The sequence below is a fragment of the Lynx canadensis genome, chromosome C1, assembly GCF_007474595.2.
Source record: "Lynx canadensis isolate LIC74 chromosome C1, mLynCan4.pri.v2, whole genome shotgun sequence".
NCBI lineage: Eukaryota > Metazoa > Chordata > Mammalia > Carnivora > Felidae > Lynx > Lynx canadensis.
The window spans coordinates 94006655-94027274 of record NC_044310.1 but is presented as its reverse complement, the minus strand read 5'-3'; the positions used below and the strand labels follow the sequence as shown (position 1 = coordinate 94027274).

The window sequence follows — 20620 nt, the reverse complement described above, 5'->3', positions numbered from 1 at the left end:
GGGAGATGTCCACAGGGACCAGTGACCTCCTGGGAGAAGGTTAGGCCCGAGTCAGCCTGGAGAAGCTGCGAATGCTGTCCCCAGAGGCCTGGCTGCTTAAACGGGTTGGTTGGGCAGAGGGGTTTGTGTTCCTTAACCACACTAAAGCTCCAGTTTCTGGGGTCTGTATTTGCAGAAGGGAGACTGGGGGGGGGGGGGGGCACTGCCATCAGCAACATGACCTCCGGTAACAGGAGACGGTGGGGCTTGGCGTTTGACAAATAAGTGGAGGGAAAACCCATTTTTAATCGGCAAGATCTCACCTGCCTGTTTCTAAGAAGGCCTCAGTTAGCAGGTAGGCGGAGAGCCAGGTGCTGGTTCAGAATGCCTACTCCCCATCTCTCCCGTGCTGGGGGAGGGTTAGGGGCCTGGGGGACTGGGGCAGGGTGGCTCCAACGTCCCCAGGCTGCTGCAGTGGCAGCGTGTGCCGCAGTGTGCCCTTGAAGCTGCCTGTGGCGCCCTCTGGCGGCCATGGACAGTGCATGCATCTGGTGCTTTCAGCGGGGCTGATCGCATCTTCTCAGTGTAGGTCCAGTGGAACCGCCGAGGGTGGGGGGCGGATTTCACGGCCAAGACAAGAGAGCTTTGGCCAGGCTATTATTCCATGCCGGTTATTAAGTTCTTCCTACGTGCCAGGCACCTCCTAGGAGACCATGTGTAAGCAGAGACCCCAGAAAGGAAGCGAATATTGAGAATGCTCCGGGTCAGTCTTCCAGGGGGTGGCGACAGTCAACGCACAGGCCCTGCAGCAGGGATGGCCTTGCTGGGTTTGGGGACAGGCGTGGAGGCAGCTGGCCCAGCTGAGTGAACACGGGCGGGGTGGGGGGTGGTTGGAAATGAGGTCAGAAAGGTATCCGGGGCACAGATGGTGCGGAGCCTTCCAGGCCACAGAAGAGCTGGAGGTTTAGTTCTAAGGCCGGTAAACAGCTATTGGAGTTTGAACAAAGGCATGATACAACCTGATTCACATTAAAAAAAAAAAATCACTCTGGCTTCTCTGGGACCATGGGGAAGAGCAGAGAGACCTGTTGGGAGCCCAGGTGAGAGATGCGAGTATCCAGTACCTGCCTTGCTCCTTGCTCCTGAACCAGATTCAGAATACATTTTGAAGGTAAGACAATAGGATTCGCTGATGGCTTCGTAAAAGGCTGTCTCCCAGGGTTTGGGCCTGAACAATTGGGTGAGCGCTGACGTGGTTCAGGACCAGGTTTGGGGGGGAGGGGAGCAGAAAGGAGAAGTCCGTTTGGACATACTAAGTTTGAGCTGCCTGTTGGACGTCTAAGGAACGATGTCAGGTTACCTGAGCAAGGCTCTCTATCCTTCTTGTCCTCTCCTTATGTTTCTTCCATCACCCTCCTGGGTCTCTTTCTCACTGGAGGGTCACACGCCCCCCTCGCCTCCTCCCAGAAGGAAAGTCCACCCAGAGCAGTTATTCCAAACAGAAAGAACAACAGGCATCGCCGATCTTCTGGGGCCACGCCTCAACTAAATGGCAAAGTCAGAGAAAAGCTTGGGATTCTGGGCTCCTCTGATCCGCCAAAAAATACTTAGCTGACAGGTCTCTCTTGGGGTGGCTGGGCTCATCCTCCTATGGGAGTGTGGATCTGTGCACCCCAGCAGGGAGCAGGTGGGACCCTGGGTTCCAGGGCCAAGTCCCAAGTCCTCTCTGTCCCAAGTCCCCACCCCTACAGCCACCTGGCAGAGTGGTCTCCCGTGGGTCCCATGGCTCCCATCACCCGACATCTGCAAGTCTGTCTCCCCTGCAATCAGTGAGCCACATGAAGGAGGTGGCCACCACGTCTCCTAGAAGGCACAGTGCCCAAAACTGCCCCCCAGGTATTTCCAGGTCACAAAGCCTGCTCCAAACTCCTCTGGCTCCCCTTCCCCAGAGCCCATATCTGGACACTGGGTCCTATCTCTAGACCGCAGTCTACCCTTCCCAACAGATGAATGGGAAGGACAAGGCTACTTTGGAGAAAACTCTAATGAGGCTTTGCCAGTGTTTTTAAAAAACTATCTTGGGGCGCCTGGATAGCTCAGTCGGTTGAGCGTCCGACTTCGGCTCAGGTCATGATCTTGCGGTCCATGAGTTCGAGCCCCGCATCGGGCTCTGTGCTGACAGCTCAGAGCCTGGAGCCTGTTTCGGATTCTGTGTCTCCCTCTCTCTCTGACCCTCCCCTGTTCATGCTCTGTCTCAAAAATAAATAAACGTCAAAAAAATTTAAAAAAAACCAAAACTATCTTACGTTTAGCTCCACAGATACCACTAATAAAGTATTTCTTCCTTCTGAAGAATTGTTGGCCCCAATGTAGCGCGAACATTGACCCTAAGTAGGGACCCTGGGATATCAGACCCTGCCATGCCCTGTGCTTCTGTGTGGGAACGAGGGAGGGGGCCATGGGGCTCAGATGCCATGGAAGTCCCATCAGTGGGGGACGTGAGTGTGTCAGCGAGGCCCTGGCCCAGATGCGGCTGTCTGGGACACTGCTCTCGGGCCCTCCGGCCCCTCTGACCATGACTCCACTGGCTCCTTCCCCTCCACTGTCTTCCTTTCCCCATAAAGTGGGTTGTTCTCTTCTCATTCCATCTAACTCTCATCTTGGAGGATCTCGTTCTCCCCCGTGGCTCCAAATACCCCAGCCCCAGCCTCTCTCCTGAGCATCAGGCCAGCATTGTCACCTGCCTAGTGACAAGGACAGCCTGGCCGTAGCAGCCCCACAACCCCCCCCTCTGCCTGAACTGCCCTCCCATGGGCTCAATCCCCCAACACCCACGTAGGCTCACATATGCAGGCGCACACCCACCTGACACCTTCCTAAATCCCTTGCTTGGCCAAAGGCACCACGGTACTTTCTCCCCCTCGCCCGTCTCACTGACCACTGAGTCCTCTTGACTCCCCCTTGGCGGCTCCCCATTGATCTTTTCTTCTTACTACCGGGACCATCTCTTGGTCTCTTCCTGCCTGTCACCTCTCACCGGGAGGAGCCACCTCAGATCATCCCTCACGCTACATTTTCATGACAAATTTCGTTACAAATCATATTACCTTCCTAAGTTATCTTCCTAAAATCTAGTTGGATCCTGTCTCTCTCTTCCACAAAACCCTCAAAGGTTCACTGTCATCTATAGGACAAAATAAATCGAACTCCTCCGCATGGCATTCGAGGCCTTCCCCAATCTTCCTGAACAACCTTTCCTGTCTCACTGTGTCCTTCCAGGCAGCCCACTCCAGTCCTGCCGTATGACTCAGTATTCCTGGGGCAGGCGACACTGCTTCTGTGCCCTGTCCTTCTTGTCCCCGTATCCTGGAATCCACTCATGCATTTAGACATCTATTTTACAAATATGTGTTGACTACCCTTAACACCCCAGGCACTGGGGGTATAAGAAAGAGTAAAATCCTCAAAATCCTTCCCCATGGAATTTGTATTCTAGCAACAGGGAATAAGAGAACAAACAAATATGTAAATAGCAAAGTGACAGGTAGAGATAAGTGCTCTAAAGAGAAATACAGCAGGATAAGGTGCAGGGAGGGGGTCACTGCTTAGGCTGGTGGGTTTCTGCAGAGAGGGTTTCTGCAGGGAGTGAATGCAGGTATGCAGAGACCCCATGCAGAAAGCCCCAACCCTCCACAGCCCTTTTACGGCCTTTGGACATTCTTCTTAACACCACCTCTCAAACACCCCGTCTTTTATGAAGGCTTCCCTTGTCTCATGCACTTTTGTACTTTATTCGTCAGCTGAAGCCATTTCATTCTGCCTCGAGTCAGAGTCAGTTACTGACAACTTGCTTCCCTCTCCAGCTCCAGGGAAGGATCCACTTTGTTGAGAACCTCCTCCTGGCTGGGCTAGGGCCCCGTCTGGAGCTGGGGCTGCTGAGTCGGACAGGCCACAGTCCAGCTCCTGCCCCTCGCACCTGCTTACTGGCCATGCGGCCACCGGCTCGTTACTCACCCTCACTAAGCTTCGGTTTCTTTATCTGTAGAATGAAAATGAAAATAGGACCTGCCTCCGTTAGGTATTGTCCTTATCACATACTCTTGGGCAGGAGAGTTTCAAGAACCTCATTCCCAGGTTCTATTGTGTCTTTCTCAGGAATTGTGCCACCTTCTTCACGACCCAACTCTGGGGTCCCACGTTTCTTAGAGGAAGAGCTTCTGTCTCTTTCTTAAAAGCTCAGGGACCCCGGGGAGGGTGCACGAGAAAAGAAGTGGAATGCAGTCTGCCGGGAAGTGACTTGCGGCCCCCTCCCCTGCTGCCCTAGAGATCGCACTGTGCCAACGTCACTGAGACTATGACCTTGACCATGACCAGATCAACCCAAGGGGAGGGCCAGCTGGCCCTTCCTCATTCAAGAAAGTGGGGCTGGGGGAAGGGCTGCAGACATCCCTGTCTCTTCAGGTCCTGGGGCCTCCAGATTAGAGGAACGTGGGCTGAAGCCAGCAGATTCCAAGTGCCCCGGCTGAAAGGAGACAGGCAGTCCTTTGGGGGGTGTGGACCACTACAGAACAGCTCTTCCTAGACCCAGAGACCTGTGGGGAGCCCTGCACCATATCCTCAAGGCAGGAAGAAATTCAGAGCTTTCTCTTTTTCTGCGCAGCTGGGTACTTTTCCTCTTCCATCTAATTTCAGCTTCCCTGGGCACCTCTCTGCACCTCTCCCACATGGCCACTGGGTGGCACTGTTGGATGATCCCGGAATTTTAAGCTGGGGACCATCAGGCAAGCCAAGTCGCCGCTGGGAGTGTGCAGGGGCAGGGAAAAACACCGGTTCCAACTCTCTGTCCCTCTATCTGGCCCTCCCTCATCTCCCTGGGACTTTGTCGGCTTCCCTTCATTTTTCCGGGCGCATCTTGGCTCTGCAACACCGGGAAAGTTGCCAAGATGGCTCCATCACCTCCATTCTCTGTCTTCCCTTTTCCCTAATTCAAAGTCGGGTCAGACAGGCTGAGTCATCCAGAACCTCAGATCTGAGCTCCCCGGACAAGGCCCTGCTGCCCCTCCAGACCAGAGCTCATTCCGTTCCACAAACACATTATCTGCCACCTGATACTTCCCTACCCAGTCTTGAACTCACCTGACTCACCTGACTCTTAGCATTCTGGGGAAGGCCATACCTAAGAGGTATGTGACAGTCAGGCCGTGTTCTTTAAGATGTCCTTGGGTCTCATAGTTCATCAAATGTCCCATAGTTTCCATCATTATCCCTCTGCCACCCCCCGCCCCCCCTCCCCACCATCTACGCGAGCTCTCTTGCTGAGGTATCAGCCTGTCTTCTCTCCGTAGGGTCTCAGAGCTGAAGAATCCCAGAGTTCCCCTTGTAATGACCCTTCTTGGATTCAGAGAACATCATTAAGATGCGCTGAGCATCAAGTTTGCACTGTTTTGAATTTTTTTCAGGACTCATTTCACAGTGATTTAGCATCTCCAAAATTCCTTCCTCCCTTTTTAAAACAGGCACTGATATGTGATGGGGGCTGCTGACTTGGGGGTCAGAGGGGCCTGGGCCCGAGTCCCAGTTCTGCCACTCCCTAGAGTGAGCCTTGTGACCTTGAGCAGGTCACACGCCTCTCTGAGGCTCAGGGTCCTCGAAGCAAAGTAGTTCTAATAGGAGCACTGATGATACGAGCTAATGAGATACATGCATTTGTTTGCACGGGGCTCCCATCCCTTGGCTGGGTGAAGTCAAAGAACTAGTCCTAGAACAAGACGAGGTCGTATAGATCGTGTTGTCCAGCTTTCCCATTTTACAGATGAAGGGGCTGAGGCACAAAGAAGACACGTGATTTACCCAAGGTCACACACCTCAAGGTCACCCAGGCAGTGGCAAAGCCGGGGCTGCAACTGCCTGGCCGGCGGACTTTCCATATCAGGTTCCTGCTCGTTTGTCTGCTCTAGTCCGCTTGCGTATGGACTAGGCAGTAAAGAGGTGAAAAGGAGGACATAGGGGTCACAGCAACAATCAGGCCCAGACAAAACAGTCACAGGACATGGACACGAAGGGTCAGTGTGTGCTGTGTTCGTGTGATAAGAGCCGTGCTGGTGCCCCTACCTCTGGGCTGATTGGTCCACACCCGGGCCAAAGGGCTCTTCTCTGGGGACCTCCGAGTGAGACACAATTAAAAGTTGGAGTAATTGGGGCACCTGGGTGGCTCAGTCAGTTAAGCATCCGACTCTTGATTTCAGCTCAGGTCATGATCTAACGGTTCATGGATTCGAGCCCCGTGTCGGGCTCTGTCTGCACTAACAGTGCGGAGCCTGCTTGGGATTCTTTCTCTCCGCACCCCCCCCCCGCCCCTCCCCTCCTCTCTCTCTGTGTCTCAAAAAATAAATAAGCTTAAAAAGAAGTTGGAGAAATTTTCAGAGAATGGCATGAGGTGTTAAGGAGAACAGAGGGCCTGGGGATGATGGCCTCAAAGAAGAGAGGTTGTGGGGTTCCCGGCTTCTCTCTGCAACTGTGTGAAATGCTGGTGTGTGCTGGGCGTGGGGGTGGGGCATTGTGCTCTATGGCCACAGGTGGAATGGAGACCTCTGAGTTAAGACTTCAGGAAGGAAGGTTCAGGGGTGGACACAAGGCAGTGAAAACGCTGGAATGGCCGTGGTGGGACTCACGGTGTCCCGGTGCAGTAAGCCCCGGTCCCTGATGGCGTGTAACAGCCATAGGTGGGGAAGCATGAGCCAAAGGGTCCTTAGGAATCCTTGCAGAGCTTAACGCACAGAGTGACCGGCGGACAAGATCTAGTCCAGCCCACAGGATGCCCGGACGCTCAAGCTGTGAGACAGCACAGCAGAAGGGCAAAGGGCATGAATCCTGGAGCCTGAGTTCAAACCCTGGCTCTTACCTGGTTTAGCTGTGTGACCTTGAGCAAGCTATCTAGTCTCTCTGTGAAATAGACAGGGAGCCACCCCCCTCGGGGGAACCATTCTACCCCCTCTGTCATCCTCTGGCTCAGGGGCTGCCCAGGTGTGTTCCCTCCGGTAGTGGCTGCTGTGTGACCGGCGGTCCTTCTAGAACCCTCTCTGTGGATTAGGCAAGAGTCAGGAACAGGTCCTAGCTGGTCCTGGGGTGACTGAGGGTTCTTCAGAAGCAGGAGCCTTCCACACATCTGCCAACATCTGCTGGCTCACAAATACAGCTCTGGACCTGGCCTGGACCAGACACGCAGTTGCAGGTGGGAGACACCAGCACCTGCCCTCAGGATGCCCCCTGCCCAGGGGAAGAGAGCATGGGGACAGAGACAGACCCCCAGAACTCAGTGTGATGGGCCTATTCCTGGGCAGCATACAGGCATTGCATGGATGAGCAGAGACCAGGGAGAGGGCCCAGAAAGGCTTCGGGGAGGACGTGACATGAGTTGAATGTTAGGAGTCACTGGGGTAATGGGGGGCAGGGGGGGCTGGGTGTTCTGGGTGAGAGGCTGCAAGCCAAAGCAGGAAAACCTGGAACCATCTGGAAGTTCGTATTTTTGAGCCCATCCTGCAGGGGAGCGACTGAGATAAACACCCTGTGCACGTATCTCCTTAGGCCCTCAGAAAAAGCATTAGGCGTTAGTCCCATTTTACAGATTGGAACTCAGAGAGGGAAAATACCCCAGATGAGGTCACGTGAGTGGCAAGCAGCAGAGCCAAGACTTGACGCCAAGTCTGTCTGACTGTAGGACTTCATTTAATGTGTCTGTATTAAGCCAGGTAGAGCTATCAAGACTGTTTGGCCTAATGCCAGCATAGACTTTTAAGATGGGCACAGAGGAAGCGTGAGGGAACCCCAGATCACGAAGGGCTCTGCTTGTCTTTCAGAACACGTAGTCTGGGGGGTGCCTGGGGGGCTCAGTCGCTTGAGCATCTGGCTTTGGCTCAGGTCATGATCTCACAGTTTGTGGGTTCGAGCCCTGCATCGGGCTCGGTGCTAACATCTCAGAGCCTGGAGCCTGCTTCGGATTCTGTGTCTCCCTCTCTCTCTGCCCCTCCCCTGCTCATGCTCTGTCTCTCTCTCTCTCTCTCTCTCTCCTTCAAAAATAAATAAAAACATTTAAAAAACTAAAAAAAAAAAAAAAAGAACACGTTGTCTGGGTCACAGCAATAGGGAGCCAACAAGGGGTTAAGAGGTAAGTGACATGACGGGATTTGCTCTTTTGGAAGATCACTGTGGCAACTGTGGGGAGAAGGGACCAGGGAGAGCTAGCCTGAACCGTAGTGGCTCAGACCCCCCTGCTGGTGGCTGAGACTAGGGTAGCAGGAGGGAATCGGAGACAAGTGAAGAGCTACCAAGGCCAAGTGAGGGACTGCGTGCAGGGGATATCGGGGTGAGGGAAGCAAAGAGGGCCGATAGGGCTCCCAGGTTTCTGGTTTGGGTGACGGAGTAGAAGGTGGGCTTTCTCCAAACCAGGGGAGTGCGAGGGAGAAGCGGTCCTGGGAAGTGAGGCTCCGGAGACAGGCCTGGGCTGATGACAGAGCGCACAGGGAGCCAGCCGTGGGCAGGGCCGGGAGCTGGCTCAGCTGCCTGGAGCACAGGCCCAAGGAGGTGGGTGGTCAGGACCTTGACCTAACCCAGGCCAGCTGGCTCACGTGATCGAGCTGATTACCTCTGTGAGCCATCGGGGCTCTGAACACATGGGAGGCTGGGACATTCAGAGCTGCACCCCCACCCCCACCCACCAATATCCGGGCCACCCCAGGCCACCTGGGCAGGCCACCACGGCTTCAGAAAGAGTCTGGAGCCAGAAAAGCCAAGAGACACAGTGACTGATGGGGACACCGCCAGCGTGCTCAGAAATAGGCAGCTCCAGGGGCGCCTGGGGGGCTCGTTGGGTAAGCGTCGACTTCAGCTCAGGTCATGATCTCGCGGTTCGTGGGTTCGAGCCCCACGTCGGGCTCTGTGCTGACAGCTGAGAGCCTGGAGCCTGCTTCGGATTCTGTCTCCCTCTCTCTGTCCCTCTCCTGCTCACACTCCATCTCTCTCTCTCTCTCTCTCTCTCTCTCTCAAAAATGAATAAATATTTTTAAAAAAGCATAGAAAGAAAGAAAGAAAGAAAGAAAGAAAGAAAGAAAGAAAGAAAGAGCTCCACAGGCAGATGAAATCACAGGTGGTCCAGGGGATGTGGTTTGGAATACCCAAGGCATCCGTGTCATGGCCCCCCATCAACCTCGCCCACTTCTATTCCAAACAGAGAGGAAAAAGGTGATTGCAGTGCTGAGGGTGGTCTGCCGAAAGTATCACTTAGTGTGTGCTCCGGGATAGGCACTGTTCTAACTGTTTTACATCCCCACCACACAATGAAAGTTTACAGGTGAGGAGCTGAGTCACAGGGCTAAAACATGGCAGGCCAGGGATTGGGTCCTACGCCTGCTGGCACGAGCGGTTGTACCTCAAGCGTGACGCCATTCTGCCTTTGGGTGCTAATGGCAGGGACGAGAGGGTGAGACCACCAACATGATGCCTGACCCAGAGGAGTGGCCCCAAAAGGGGAGGGAAGGTCCACCCCCTTCACCCATTCCTTAATATACTCTTTTATGTGGCCAAACTTTGCAGTACAGGAGCCAAGGCCCAGGCCTCCTGACAGGAGTTCCTTGGAGGCAGCAGGGAGTTAATCGCAGAAGGCTTCCTGCAGGAGGCAGCGCTTAGGTAAGTAGGGCACTGGAATGATGCTCCTTCTACTTTCCAGGGGAAGTCCTCGGACGTCAGACATGATGCACACGGGCAGGGCACAATCATGACAGCAGCAGCAATGGTGACGGGACCAGTGTCCTCTTCCACACGGACCAGGCTTTCTGCTTTTCCAAGCACATTCACATCAACTCTCCTCTGATGCTAACAATTGAGATTTTTAACACACACTAAAAATGAATGCTAATTTCCTTCCTTCTTTTTTTTCCTTCCTTCCACTCTCTCTTTAAACCCTACAAAGCAAGGGGAGCCAGGGGACAAATGCTACCCTTCCTATCTTACGAGTAAACCACAGCACAGAAAGGTCAAGCCAGTGACTTTGGGTCACACAGCTCTGCATGCTAAGACTAAAGCTCTGGGGTGAGGGAGGCTTAGCCCTGTGCCCTGCAGATGTGACAGCCGTCAGTCGAGCTGCTCCAGGCAAAGGCACAGAGGGGAAACTTCAGGTCCTGAGTCTTGTACTGCTGTCTTGACTCCACCAACAAGCTTCCAAAACAGACATCCTGGCAGGTTGGGCAACCTCTGCAGAATATATGGATATGTCCTAAGGGTCTAGAAGGTCTGCTGGATGGGATCCCTGCCCCTAAGACCAGGAAGTGAGCCCAGAGGCCTGGCACCAGGCTAACGGTCGAAGTGGGCAGGAGAATGAACAGTGATTTGTGGAGTCAGACATCTTGAGTTCCGTTCCAGCCTCACCACTTGCGAGCTAAATTGCCCTGGACAGCGACTTGTCCTCTCTGAGTATCTTCATCTATAAAATAGAGATAATGGCATCTTTTCCCTTAGGTGGTGCCAAGGAGTCAATCAAACAACCCACGACAGCTGTCAGCAGGCGCCTGGGCCCACATTCCCTGTTTCCCTGGCCTGCTTCCTGCGGGCTCAAGGGGGCTGTGCCACCACAGTGGGCCCGAGGGCTGGTGGGGGACCAAGCCTCAGCAGAGGTGATGGTCATGCAAGGAAGGAGCGCCGCTCCTTTGGAAGTGACACCGGAGAAGGGCGCTCCTGTCTTCTACATTCATGAATCATGGCGGGAAAGACGAAGAGACCCTCCAAGAGACCACCAAGGTACCCGCAGTGCCTTGGTGTGTGTGTGTTGGGGGCTGGGGTTCATGGACGTGCCCTATCATAACTCCTCCTTTCAGTGACTGTAGTCGCAGAGGGCAGGAACTGACAACTTCAGGTCACTGGCAGGTCACTGCTGTGACCGTCACCAGTATTTCCCTCTGCCGAAGACAAGGCACGGCCCCCAAGCAGGACACCCGACTGAAGGATAAAGGAGTGGTTTTGGGGGGTCTGGCCGGCCCTAGGGAGGGATCAAGAGGCACCCCAGCTGTCCTTTCGTGGCCCAGAATAAGAAATGGTGGCCTCTAGAGGGCTGGAAAGAGAGCTAACAGTGATCAAGCAGCTCGGTTAAGCTGGCTGGCTGTCCACTACACCTCAGTTCATCCTGCCCCCCACCCTGTGAGCCGCTTTGCTGTCCCGCCCACCAAAGGAGAAACTGAGGCCCAGAGCAGTTTAAATAACTTGCTCGAGTTTACACAGCTAGCAAATGCCAGAGGTAGGAACTGGGTCCGTGCTCTTTTTCTCACACAGCCCTGCCAAACCAAGAGGGACCATCCAGGGTGGGAGCCACACCCCACGTGCCCTGGCACAACTGATATTATGCTTCTTTTTCTTTCTTCCCTTTTTTCCTTCATTTCTTTTTGCTTGTTGTTCATACTTAGGTAAGGCTTTGAGGAGGTGGGGGGGTCGTGGAGTAGGACGACATACCCCTGAGCCCAATCAGATGGGACAGGGGGCAGAGGAAGATCCCAAAGAGGGAAATGAAATTCTGGGGCTGCTCCGGTACCTGAGCAGTGTGGCGTGGGGGCTAAGGGTATCTGCCCTAGGGTCACAGACACCCGATTCAAGTCCCAGAGCCATCACTCAGGGAGGTCGGGCAGGTTGCTTCACCTCTTTCTGCCTCAATTTCCTTCCCCCCAGAAACGGTAGTGATGTAGAAACTAGCTCTGGGAGCTGTGAGGATTAAGCCTCCCGCTGAACTGGACGTGCTTAGCACAGTGTCCGCCACATGGTGGGCACATGTTACCAATTAGCACAATTATGAATTCTCCCCCAAGAGCGTTTTTTCTGTCCGCGGCTTTCATTTGAACAAAGGCGGGCGAAGAAAATATATACAGGTGATCAAATGGATGTGTGTTGTGCTTCAATTGACATGAGGACCCCCACGGAGCCAGAAGGAGAAACAGAGCCTTGCAGAGCTGGGAGGGGAGACTTTCCAGTAGGAGTGAGGAGCCCAGACCCGCAGACGCAGACGGTGTGCTGAAGGAGGTGGGAATGGCTGAAATCTCAGGGGAAGTGAGGGGTGGGGCACACTGGGAGGCAGAGAGAATGGGCCAGAAAAACCCGGTGATCGGTGATGGGGAACTTAGAGAAAGAGCCACAAGCCAAGCTACAGGCTGGGAGTTACAGCGTGTTTCACAGGGAGGCAGAGTGGAGAAACCATCATTTGTGGAGCGTCTGCTGGGGGCTAAACTCTTTACATAAGCAACTTAACCCTCACAACAGCTTGTGAAGTATCCTCATTTTGCAGATGAGGGCACTGAGGTCCAGAGAGCTGAATTAATTCACCTCCTACCCAACAGGGATTTAGGTCCCAGCCTGGCTGGCTTCAAAACACCCAGGTCACCCTCAGGCTGGGACATGGATGGCTCAAGTTCTAGAAGCCCTAGGCCAAACCAGCCCGCTTTATGTGTCATCCCCAGAGCTCACTAAGGTCACTTCCCTCCCAGACCATGCCCTGCAGCTCTGGGTAGGCCCCCAGTCTTTTTTTTAAATTTTTTTTCAATGTTTTTATTTATTTTTGGGACAGAGAGAGACAGAGCATGAACGGGGGAGGGGCAGAGAGAGAGGGAGACACAGAATCGGAAACAGGCTCCAGGCTCCGAGCCATCAGCCCAGAGCCTGATGCGGGGCTCGAACTCACGGACCGTGAGATCGTGACCTGGCTGAAGTCGGACGCTTAACCGACTGTGCCACCCAGGCGCCCCCAGTCTTAAACCATACCTAGCAGACCACCCTGACGGCTGTCAGAACTTCCATCACAAGGCTACAGGCCTAGAGACCGAAAGTTCTTAGCAAGGAGGTCCCAGCAGGAGCCTCCCTGGGATTGGAGCCCCTTTGCATCTAAGGCTCCTGGTCTGCCCCAGTCTGGGGCTCAAGGAATCACTGTTTGCAGCCATGATTCTGACAGAGATCCAGATGCCAGAACTCCCAGGGGCATGGGGCTGTAATGTGGTCATGAGCACCCTGGACCCTCTCACATCCACCATCTGAGCAGAGGGTAGGCTGGGCTTCCCCTACCCTTTCTTCCAAAAGCAAAGGTCTTTCTCTTCTGCCCACACCCCAGGGTGCCAGGGCGCCAGGAGCTGGACTCCCATTTTCAGAGTTCCGTGGGCCATCCGGCCCTGTTAAGGTCTGTGAGGAGACCGGTTTTGTGAGTGGCTGGCCTTTCCCTAGGGCAGCAGCACGGCCCAGAGCCTTCCCTGCCCGGCCCTGGAGGGGAGGGGAGCCTAGAGGGCCGGCTCTGCAGTTCTGCCCGTTTCCTGGGGCTCCTTGGCAGGAAACCAACCCAGTGAGTTTCAGCTACACTGCGGCCCATACCTGCTGCATTCCCTTGCGAAGCCAAAGCTTTGGCAGGGTAAGAGGGAGGTGGGGAGCAGAGCTGGAGGAGGGGGCGAACGGGCGCGAGAGGGGGTCTGCAAATTCTGTCTGGCAGCTTCGTAAAAATAGCAACACATCTCCCGCGGGGCTGGATCCCTCCTCGGACCCGGGATGGCTGCTATCGATTGTTTCCTCCTCGCCTACTTCATTCCGTTGGCAGGAGCCTCTCCCGACCGCCCCTCAACTTCTGTCCCCCTTCCCCGGGCCCGGCAGCACGCAGCTGAGCTCTCCACGAGGTTCTGGTTCGTAAGCTGGGTTCTGCCAAAGCATGGGTGTTTTCCTCGCAGGGTGGGGGCCGAGGCCGGGAGGGGGGGGGAGGGGGGCGCAACTCAGCGGCCACCTGCTCGGCTCTGGCCCCCGCCGGCCCCTTTAATTCGAGTTCGCAGCCGGGCCAGGTGCGGCGCTGCGTGGCGCGGTGCGGCGCGGTGCGGCTGCGGGCGGCGGCCGGGCGCTCCGTACGCGCCGCCCGCGGGACTGCAGAGCCGGCTCCCGGCTGGCCGCCCGCACCCCGCCGCCGCCGCCGCCCGCCGCCGCCGTGTCACGGCGCTCGCGGTCAGCCAGGAACATGGAGGCCCCGGGTGCCCAGCGCGAAGGGTAAATGGGTGTCGGGGCGGTGGGCTGCGCGGGCCGCTTCCCCTGCCCGGGCTGCGGCGCGCAGAGGGGCTGCGGGGCACCGGCGGCGCAGCCCGCAGCGCGGCAGCCTTGGGCTGAGTCCGGCCCGGGCGGGGGGTGGGGAGGGGGGGGGCTGGCGCCCTGCGGAAGGAGAGGGCACAGAATGGGCTCGGGACCCTTGGGCTGCGCGCGGCGCGGGCGGTGGGCGCAGCGAGGCGCGCGGGCGGGTGATGGGAAGTGCAGCTGACAGCAGAACCGGGTCTGGCCGATAGCGCGGGTTGGTCGGACCCGAGCCACTTGGGACGCCGGCCTGCATTCCCCTCTCCGGCTCCAAATCAAAACGGCTTTGCGGCGGGGCAAGGCTTTTCCGCTTTCCGGGGGCCGTGCGTTGCGGGGGAGCCCCCGCGCTTAGGAGGAAGGGGAGGTCTGGGGCAGCACCCTACTCCCCACCCCCAGAGTTCGGGCTCCCTTGTTTTCGGGTGGAGATGGACCCCAGGGGCGAGAGAGCCGGGTTGCGTTCGGGCCCGCGGGAGCCGGGCAGGAAGGGGTTAAGGCGGCGCTCGCAGCGGCGGCCGGCTGGTGGGTCCGATCCGCAGGCGCGGAACCGAGCGCGGGGCGCGCCTGGCGGAATCCCGGCCGGAGTCCGGGCGGTGGGGAGAGGGCCCAGACCCCTCCCCGCCCTGGGGGCGGCGGGATTGGGCCGGCAGGGGGCCAGCCCGGAAGCCGGCTTCCTCCAGGCTCCCCCTCTCGCCGCTGCCAAGCCGCCTCGCAGCCGGGCTGGCCGGGCGTTCGTTCTGCGCTCCCTGCCGAGACGGGAGGGGATTTTCTCTTGGGGAGAAATCGGTGGTCGGGCGCCTGCCCAGATCAAATGCCACCCTGCTCGGAGGGAAGCCTGCAACCTAGGCATCCCCGAGGGAGAGTAAGTCCTGGGACCAAGCCAGCCAGCTTTTGTAGAATCGACCTTTCCGTGTGAGGAATCTCCCTAGATGGGCTTTGAAGGAGTGCGTGTTGGGGAGGTGGGGGGAGGGGTTCTTCCTCCTCCGGGACCCGGTCGAGGTCAGAGCTTACAGTCCGGCTGCCGTGGAGGAAGCCCTCCCCTTGGGAGATGCTGTGTTCAGACCTAGGGGCTGGAGGGCTTGGCCCAGAGTCCCTCCAGATGGCTGCTGAGGACCAAGGGAGATCTGTGGCTCTGCCCTGGGAGGCCCCTAGAGGAGGCAGGCCCAGCGGAGCCTGAAGGCTTGTTCCCTGGGAGAAAAATGCTTCCAGCTGATGGAAGCCTGCCCCGGAGGAGGCTGGGAGGCTGAGGGGTAGCTCTCAGGTGTGACACCAGCATGGAAGGTGGGCACGGAAGGCAAAGCCGCCAGAGCCCTCCTAAATCTTGGCACCAGCTACCCAAGAGCCACGGTTCCACCTTTCTGCTGTTTTTTCCAGGCAACGTCACACCTCCTGAGGACAGCCAGGAGGACTCTGGCTTTTGCTGAACTTTGCATCTTGCCTCCTTCCTTCCAAAGGCTCCGGACCCAAGTTCGGCTGCCCTGGAGTCCTGCGTGTCCCTGGCCAGGCCCTCCACTGCCCCTCCAGGCCAGCCCAGTTCTGGAGCTCACCTCCAGGACCTGGAGCCTGCCCTCCTGCCCAGAATGACTCACCATTATTTCTCGCTCAAGTGAGAAGGCGTGATGGGCAACCGGGCTGCCTATTTGTGTATCTAGGATTCCCACAGTATCTGATCAGCTCTTCGAGGAAGAGAGCTTCAGGTTCCTGCCTTGCCAGGTAAATCAGTCTATTCTTTAATAACAGCCATGCGTAGAGTCATTGGAGTGGGGGCGATGCGGGAGACCCAGGCCCCAGATGCACCACTGTGAATAGCTCCCCGAGCGCAGGTGTCTGCAAACCACGAGTTCAGTGCCTGGGAGCCGGCTCCCTTCCGGCCTCTAGTATGGGCTTGTGCTCCATGAAGCCCGTGCGGTGCAGAGGGGACCCGTACCAGCCACCTTCCCCCAGTGCAGGGCAGTCTGGAGCTTTCTTGAGAGCCTGCCACCTGCTTTCCTCTGATCCCCAGCCAGGTTACAAGGTGAAAGTAAGTTCTGCTTTTTGGTGGTGGTGGTGGTGGTGGTGGTGATATTTCTGAACTCTTGGCTGAGAGGTAGGAGACAAGGAGCAGCAACCGAGGTCGGGCTGCTGATGCCGAGTGGTCTCATGTCCTTAACTGCCTCTGTCTTTCAGCCAAGCGAGGCTGTCTCTCCAGCTCTCAGAGAGCCCACGGGCTCTCCTGCAGGAACCCAGGCCAATGCTTCTGTGTTTCCTGGGGCCATAAGCGGTACCCTGAGCTCCCTGCCGCCAGGCAGCTGGAAGGCATAGTGTGAGGCCCTTCTCTCAGCCCCAATTATGACAGTGGCCACCGGAGAGCCAGCGGACGAGGCTGCTGCCCTCCCCGGGCACCCGCAGGACACCTATGACCCCGAGGCAGACCACGAGTGCTGTGAGAGGGTGGTGATCAACATCTCGGGGCTGCGGTTCGAGACCCAGCTGAAGACCTTAGCCCAGTTTCCAGAGACCCTCTTAGGGGACCCAAAGAAGCGGATGAGGTACTTTGACCCCCTCCGAAATGAGTACTTTTTCGATCGGAACCGCCCCAGCTTTGATGCCATCTTGTACTATTACCAGTCTGGGGGCCGGCTGAGGCGACCTGTGAACGTGCCCTTAGATATATTCTCTGAGGAGATTCGGTTTTATGAGCTGGGAGAAGAAGCCATGGAAATGTTTCGGGAAGATGAAGGCTATATCAAAGAAGAAGAGCGTCCTCTGCCCGAAAATGAGTTTCAGAGGCAGGTGTGGCTCCTCTTTGAATACCCAGAGAGCTCGGGGCCTGCCCGGATTATAGCTATCGTGTCTGTCATGGTGATCCTGATCTCGATCGTCAGCTTCTGCCTGGAAACACTGCCCATCTTCCGGGATGAGAACGAGGACATGCATGGCGGCGGGATGACCTTCCACACCTATTCCAACAGCACCATCGGGTACCAGCAGTCGACCTCCTTCACTGACCCTTTCTTCATCGTAGAGACCCTCTGCATCATCTGGTTCTCCTTTGAATTCTTGGTGAGGTTCTTTGCCTGTCCCAGCAAGGCCGGCTTCTTCACCAACATCATGAACATCATCGACATCGTGGCCATCATCCCCTACTTCATCACCCTGGGGACAGAGCTGGCCGAGAAGCCGGAGGATGCCCAGCAGGGCCAGCAGGCCATGTCGCTGGCCATCCTCCGTGTCATCCGGTTGGTAAGAGTCTTTAGGATTTTCAAGTTGTCTCGACACTCGAAAGGTCTCCAGATTCTAGGTCAGACCCTCAAAGCCAGCATGAGAGAATTGGGCCTCCTGATATTCTTCCTCTTCATCGGGGTCATCCTTTTCTCTAGTGCTGTCTATTTCGCAGAGGCCGATGAGCGAGACTCCCAGTTCCCCAGCATCCCGGATGCCTTCTGGTGGGCAGTCGTCTCCATGACAACCGTAGGCTATGGAGACATGGTTCCAACTACCATCGGGGGAAAGATCGTGGGCTCCCTATGCGCGATTGCAGGTGTGTTAACCATTGCCTTACCGGTCCCCGTCATCGTGTCCAACTTCAACTACTTCTACCACCGGGAGACAGAGGGAGAGGAGCAGGCCCAGTACCTGCAAGTGACGAGCTGTCCAAAGATCCCATCCTCCCCTGACCTAAAGAAAAGTAGAAGTGCCTCTACCATTAGTAAGTCTGATTACATGGAGATCCAGGAGGGGGTAAACAACAGTAACGAGGACTTTAGAGAGGAAAACTTGAAAACGGCCAACTGCACTTTGGCTAATACAAACTATGTGAATATTACCAAAATGTTAACTGATGTCTGATGGAAACCCATTACCATACTCGCAGCTCCATGGAACTAATGCAGATCTTGCGTAATAGCCTGCATTGTAGTCAGTGTGTTCTACAGTGTGTATCTGGTTCTGCATGGAAAGCAATAGTCGTGCAAGTGACTTTTTGATCTTTTGATTTTGGATTTAGAGCACAGAGTATCTGTCCATGGCTTTCATGCAAATCTTCATCACCGGCTTAGGGGTTTCCAAACAGGGGGGGTCACCCATGGAGCCAGAATTTCATAAGGACACGTTGGGGCCACCTCATGTCAAATACATAACCCACCGCCTCAACGCCACCTTCCCTTCCAAGTTAGATGCACACGGCACCCGGGAGATGCACCCCTCCCCCACCCCAGCCTCCGGGTCCCCGGCACCATCATCCCATATGAGCCCACCTCCCCCTTCACAGAGGAAAACCATGGTGGCTCAGCTTTAAAGCGCTGGTAATTGTGCAAAAGGTCATTCCCATTTTTGCATCGAAAAGCACACACAGGCCTGTGTATTGGAATTACTTTCTGTGTCACGGGCTGGGCTTTGTGAGTTGCAGTTGCCAAGTGGATGGTCTGGAGGCTTGTGTTTCGTAACGGAAAATGCTGCATTTGGTTTTTCTCTGCAGTGTGGATGTGAGGGAACCCCAGGGGGGAGGGACGGTGAGTATGGCCGAATGTGAGTTGTCAAGTTTCACATTTGCTCTTAGGCCTATGGGGAGAAGCTAGCAAGCCAAGGGACCTCTCGGCTTCAGATCTCACCATTTTTGCAGGCTTCAGGGTCACACAACACGTCTGATTTCTTCGTTACACTGGAGTTTGCAGACATCTGCTTTCCTAGTGCCGTGCCAGCGGCACTGACACCGCAGTGAAATTACCAGTGATGCGATAGAGCTGCATGGGTGTTTCTTGCATGAATCTCAATATTTAAAACACAGGAGATAACCTATTTTCTTAGTAGCCTACACAGTATTCATATTTAGAGTATTAATAGCCCCAGAGTGGCATTGAACTAGGGTTTTTCCCCCCCATCGGAGGACAAAAGCCCTCAATCAGGAGAAAAAAAAAAAAAAAAAGAGACTGTTTGGCACGGGGAACCAAAACTTCTGGCTCTCCAGCCCACGCCATCCCTGTTCTTCCAAGCTGGGGCACAGACCTCTGCGAAGCCAGGAAAGTGAGCAGGGAACACAGCGCCTGAACACCTCACATAACTGCACCTTAGGAATTAACCTGGTCATGGGCATGACTCTATAGCTGACCAGGGCATCTGGTCCCGAGGACAGGCGGATTTGTGGATCCAGTGTATATAAATATATATTGAGTATCTCTTTCATGAGTTCCTCTACCTAGCTAGCTATAGGAAAAAAAAAATTGCATTTGAACCTTGTATAAGCTTATGCAATATTTTGGACACAGGGCAATTTATGCATGTGTTTGACTATGTGCACTAGAGTATGTATGTATATACTATGTATTATATACATACATACGTACGTGTGTGCATGTTTGTGCACACACGCACACACACACACACACACACACACATATTCATTCTCTGGAGTTCAGGTTCAGGAGCAAATCCACTGCTTGGTGGGTTGGTCGTCTGAGAGGCCTAATGGGTTAATTTCTCTCATCGGTAACCCGACTGGGCCTGGGTTTGCTGCCATTGCCTCAGACACTCCAGTTTCACGGATTCTTCGATGTTACAGTTGTCTCTCTGCCCTCCATGTGCTGCAGCTTCAGTTTCCCGGGGCTGAAGCTTGTCTTACCGAGTGCACAAGGGCCCACGGCCCTCCCAGCTCCAGCTGCCCTGGGCCAGACCCGCCCCAGGCCTTGTCTCTACAGCACATCATGTTAAATCATCTCTGTTGTCATCTTTCCCCACCCTCTTTGGTCTTTATTGTCACTTGGCTCTGCATCAGTCACTTTAAATGAACCTTTCCCTAAAGACCCAGAACGGATTGCCTGCTTCAGAGCAAGGACACCAGGAGGAGGGCTTCTGGGGACCCGAGATGCCACAAGTCTGGACTTGAAAGGGAGCTTGCTCTACGTGGAAATTTCTGAAGTCCAGGACCAAGGCATGGAGACCCTAGATGACCCACAGTCGTCATGTGGATTGCCAGGCTCAAACTCTCTCCTCATTGAACTGGCAACCAAGGGGGTGGATAGAGACTCATTCCCCACCCCCAGGACAGACTGAGAGTGAATGAGCACCGCACGGCCTAAAGGTAGAGTTCAGGCTGGCCCTGGAATGGGTTGAGGTGGGGAGGCTTTCGCCTCACAGACTGGGCTTCTTCCTTTCAACATAATGGCTTAGATTTCCCAAACACAGTGAGTTGTGCGGTTGGGCTGCCCAGTTGTGGCTCCAGCCCTAGCCTCGCTGTTGGCTACTGAGCACCTACAGTTACCTGGGGGGAGTGGGGCACCAGCTCAGGGTGCTAGGCCCAGGGTGCTCATTAGTTCCTGGTCACCCACGTCCCCGGGTATCTGCAGGACACCCCATGCCCAGCGCAAAGCCTCTATGCTTCTCTTCCTCTCCTTCATGGGAGGTGGTGCTGAATTCCCAAGACATGGGGTGGGGAGGACACAGACCTAGGGGAACAGATGATAAAACAGTCCATACCTAAGGCCTCCGTCAGGGGGTAGTTCTTTCATCCCAGCGTCTTTGACCTGGGACCATAAAATGTTCACAGGTGCAG

General features: G+C 55.5%; 1 protein-coding gene and 1 long non-coding RNA gene across 2 annotated transcripts; both read left to right on the top strand.

Moving 5' to 3' along the window:
* The first annotated feature begins 231 nt into the window (after positions 1 to 231).
* Positions 232 to 12027, top strand: LOC115521171. The gene is made up of 3 exons (XR_003970977.1): positions 232 to 1150; positions 9568 to 9660; positions 10489 to 12027. It is a non-coding gene; the product is annotated as an uncharacterized LOC115521171 (long non-coding RNA).
* A 1950-nt stretch (positions 12028 to 13977) lies between these two features.
* On the top strand, positions 13978 to 18997 carry KCNA2 (potassium voltage-gated channel subfamily A member 2). The gene is made up of 3 exons (XM_030326192.1): positions 13978 to 14019; positions 15469 to 15807; positions 16261 to 18997. The coding sequence occupies exon 3, from the start codon at positions 16423 to 16425 to the stop codon at positions 17920 to 17922; it is 1500 nt and encodes a 499-aa protein (XP_030182052.1). The 5' UTR covers positions 13978 to 14019; positions 15469 to 15807; positions 16261 to 16422; the 3' UTR covers positions 17923 to 18997.
* The last annotated feature ends 1623 nt before the right edge of the window (positions 18998 to 20620 follow it).

Coding starts and splice junctions, on each gene's coding strand:
- KCNA2 (XM_030326192.1), top strand. CDS start 16,423: ATGACAGTGGCCACCGGAGAGCCAGCGGACGAGGCTGCTGCCCTCCCC.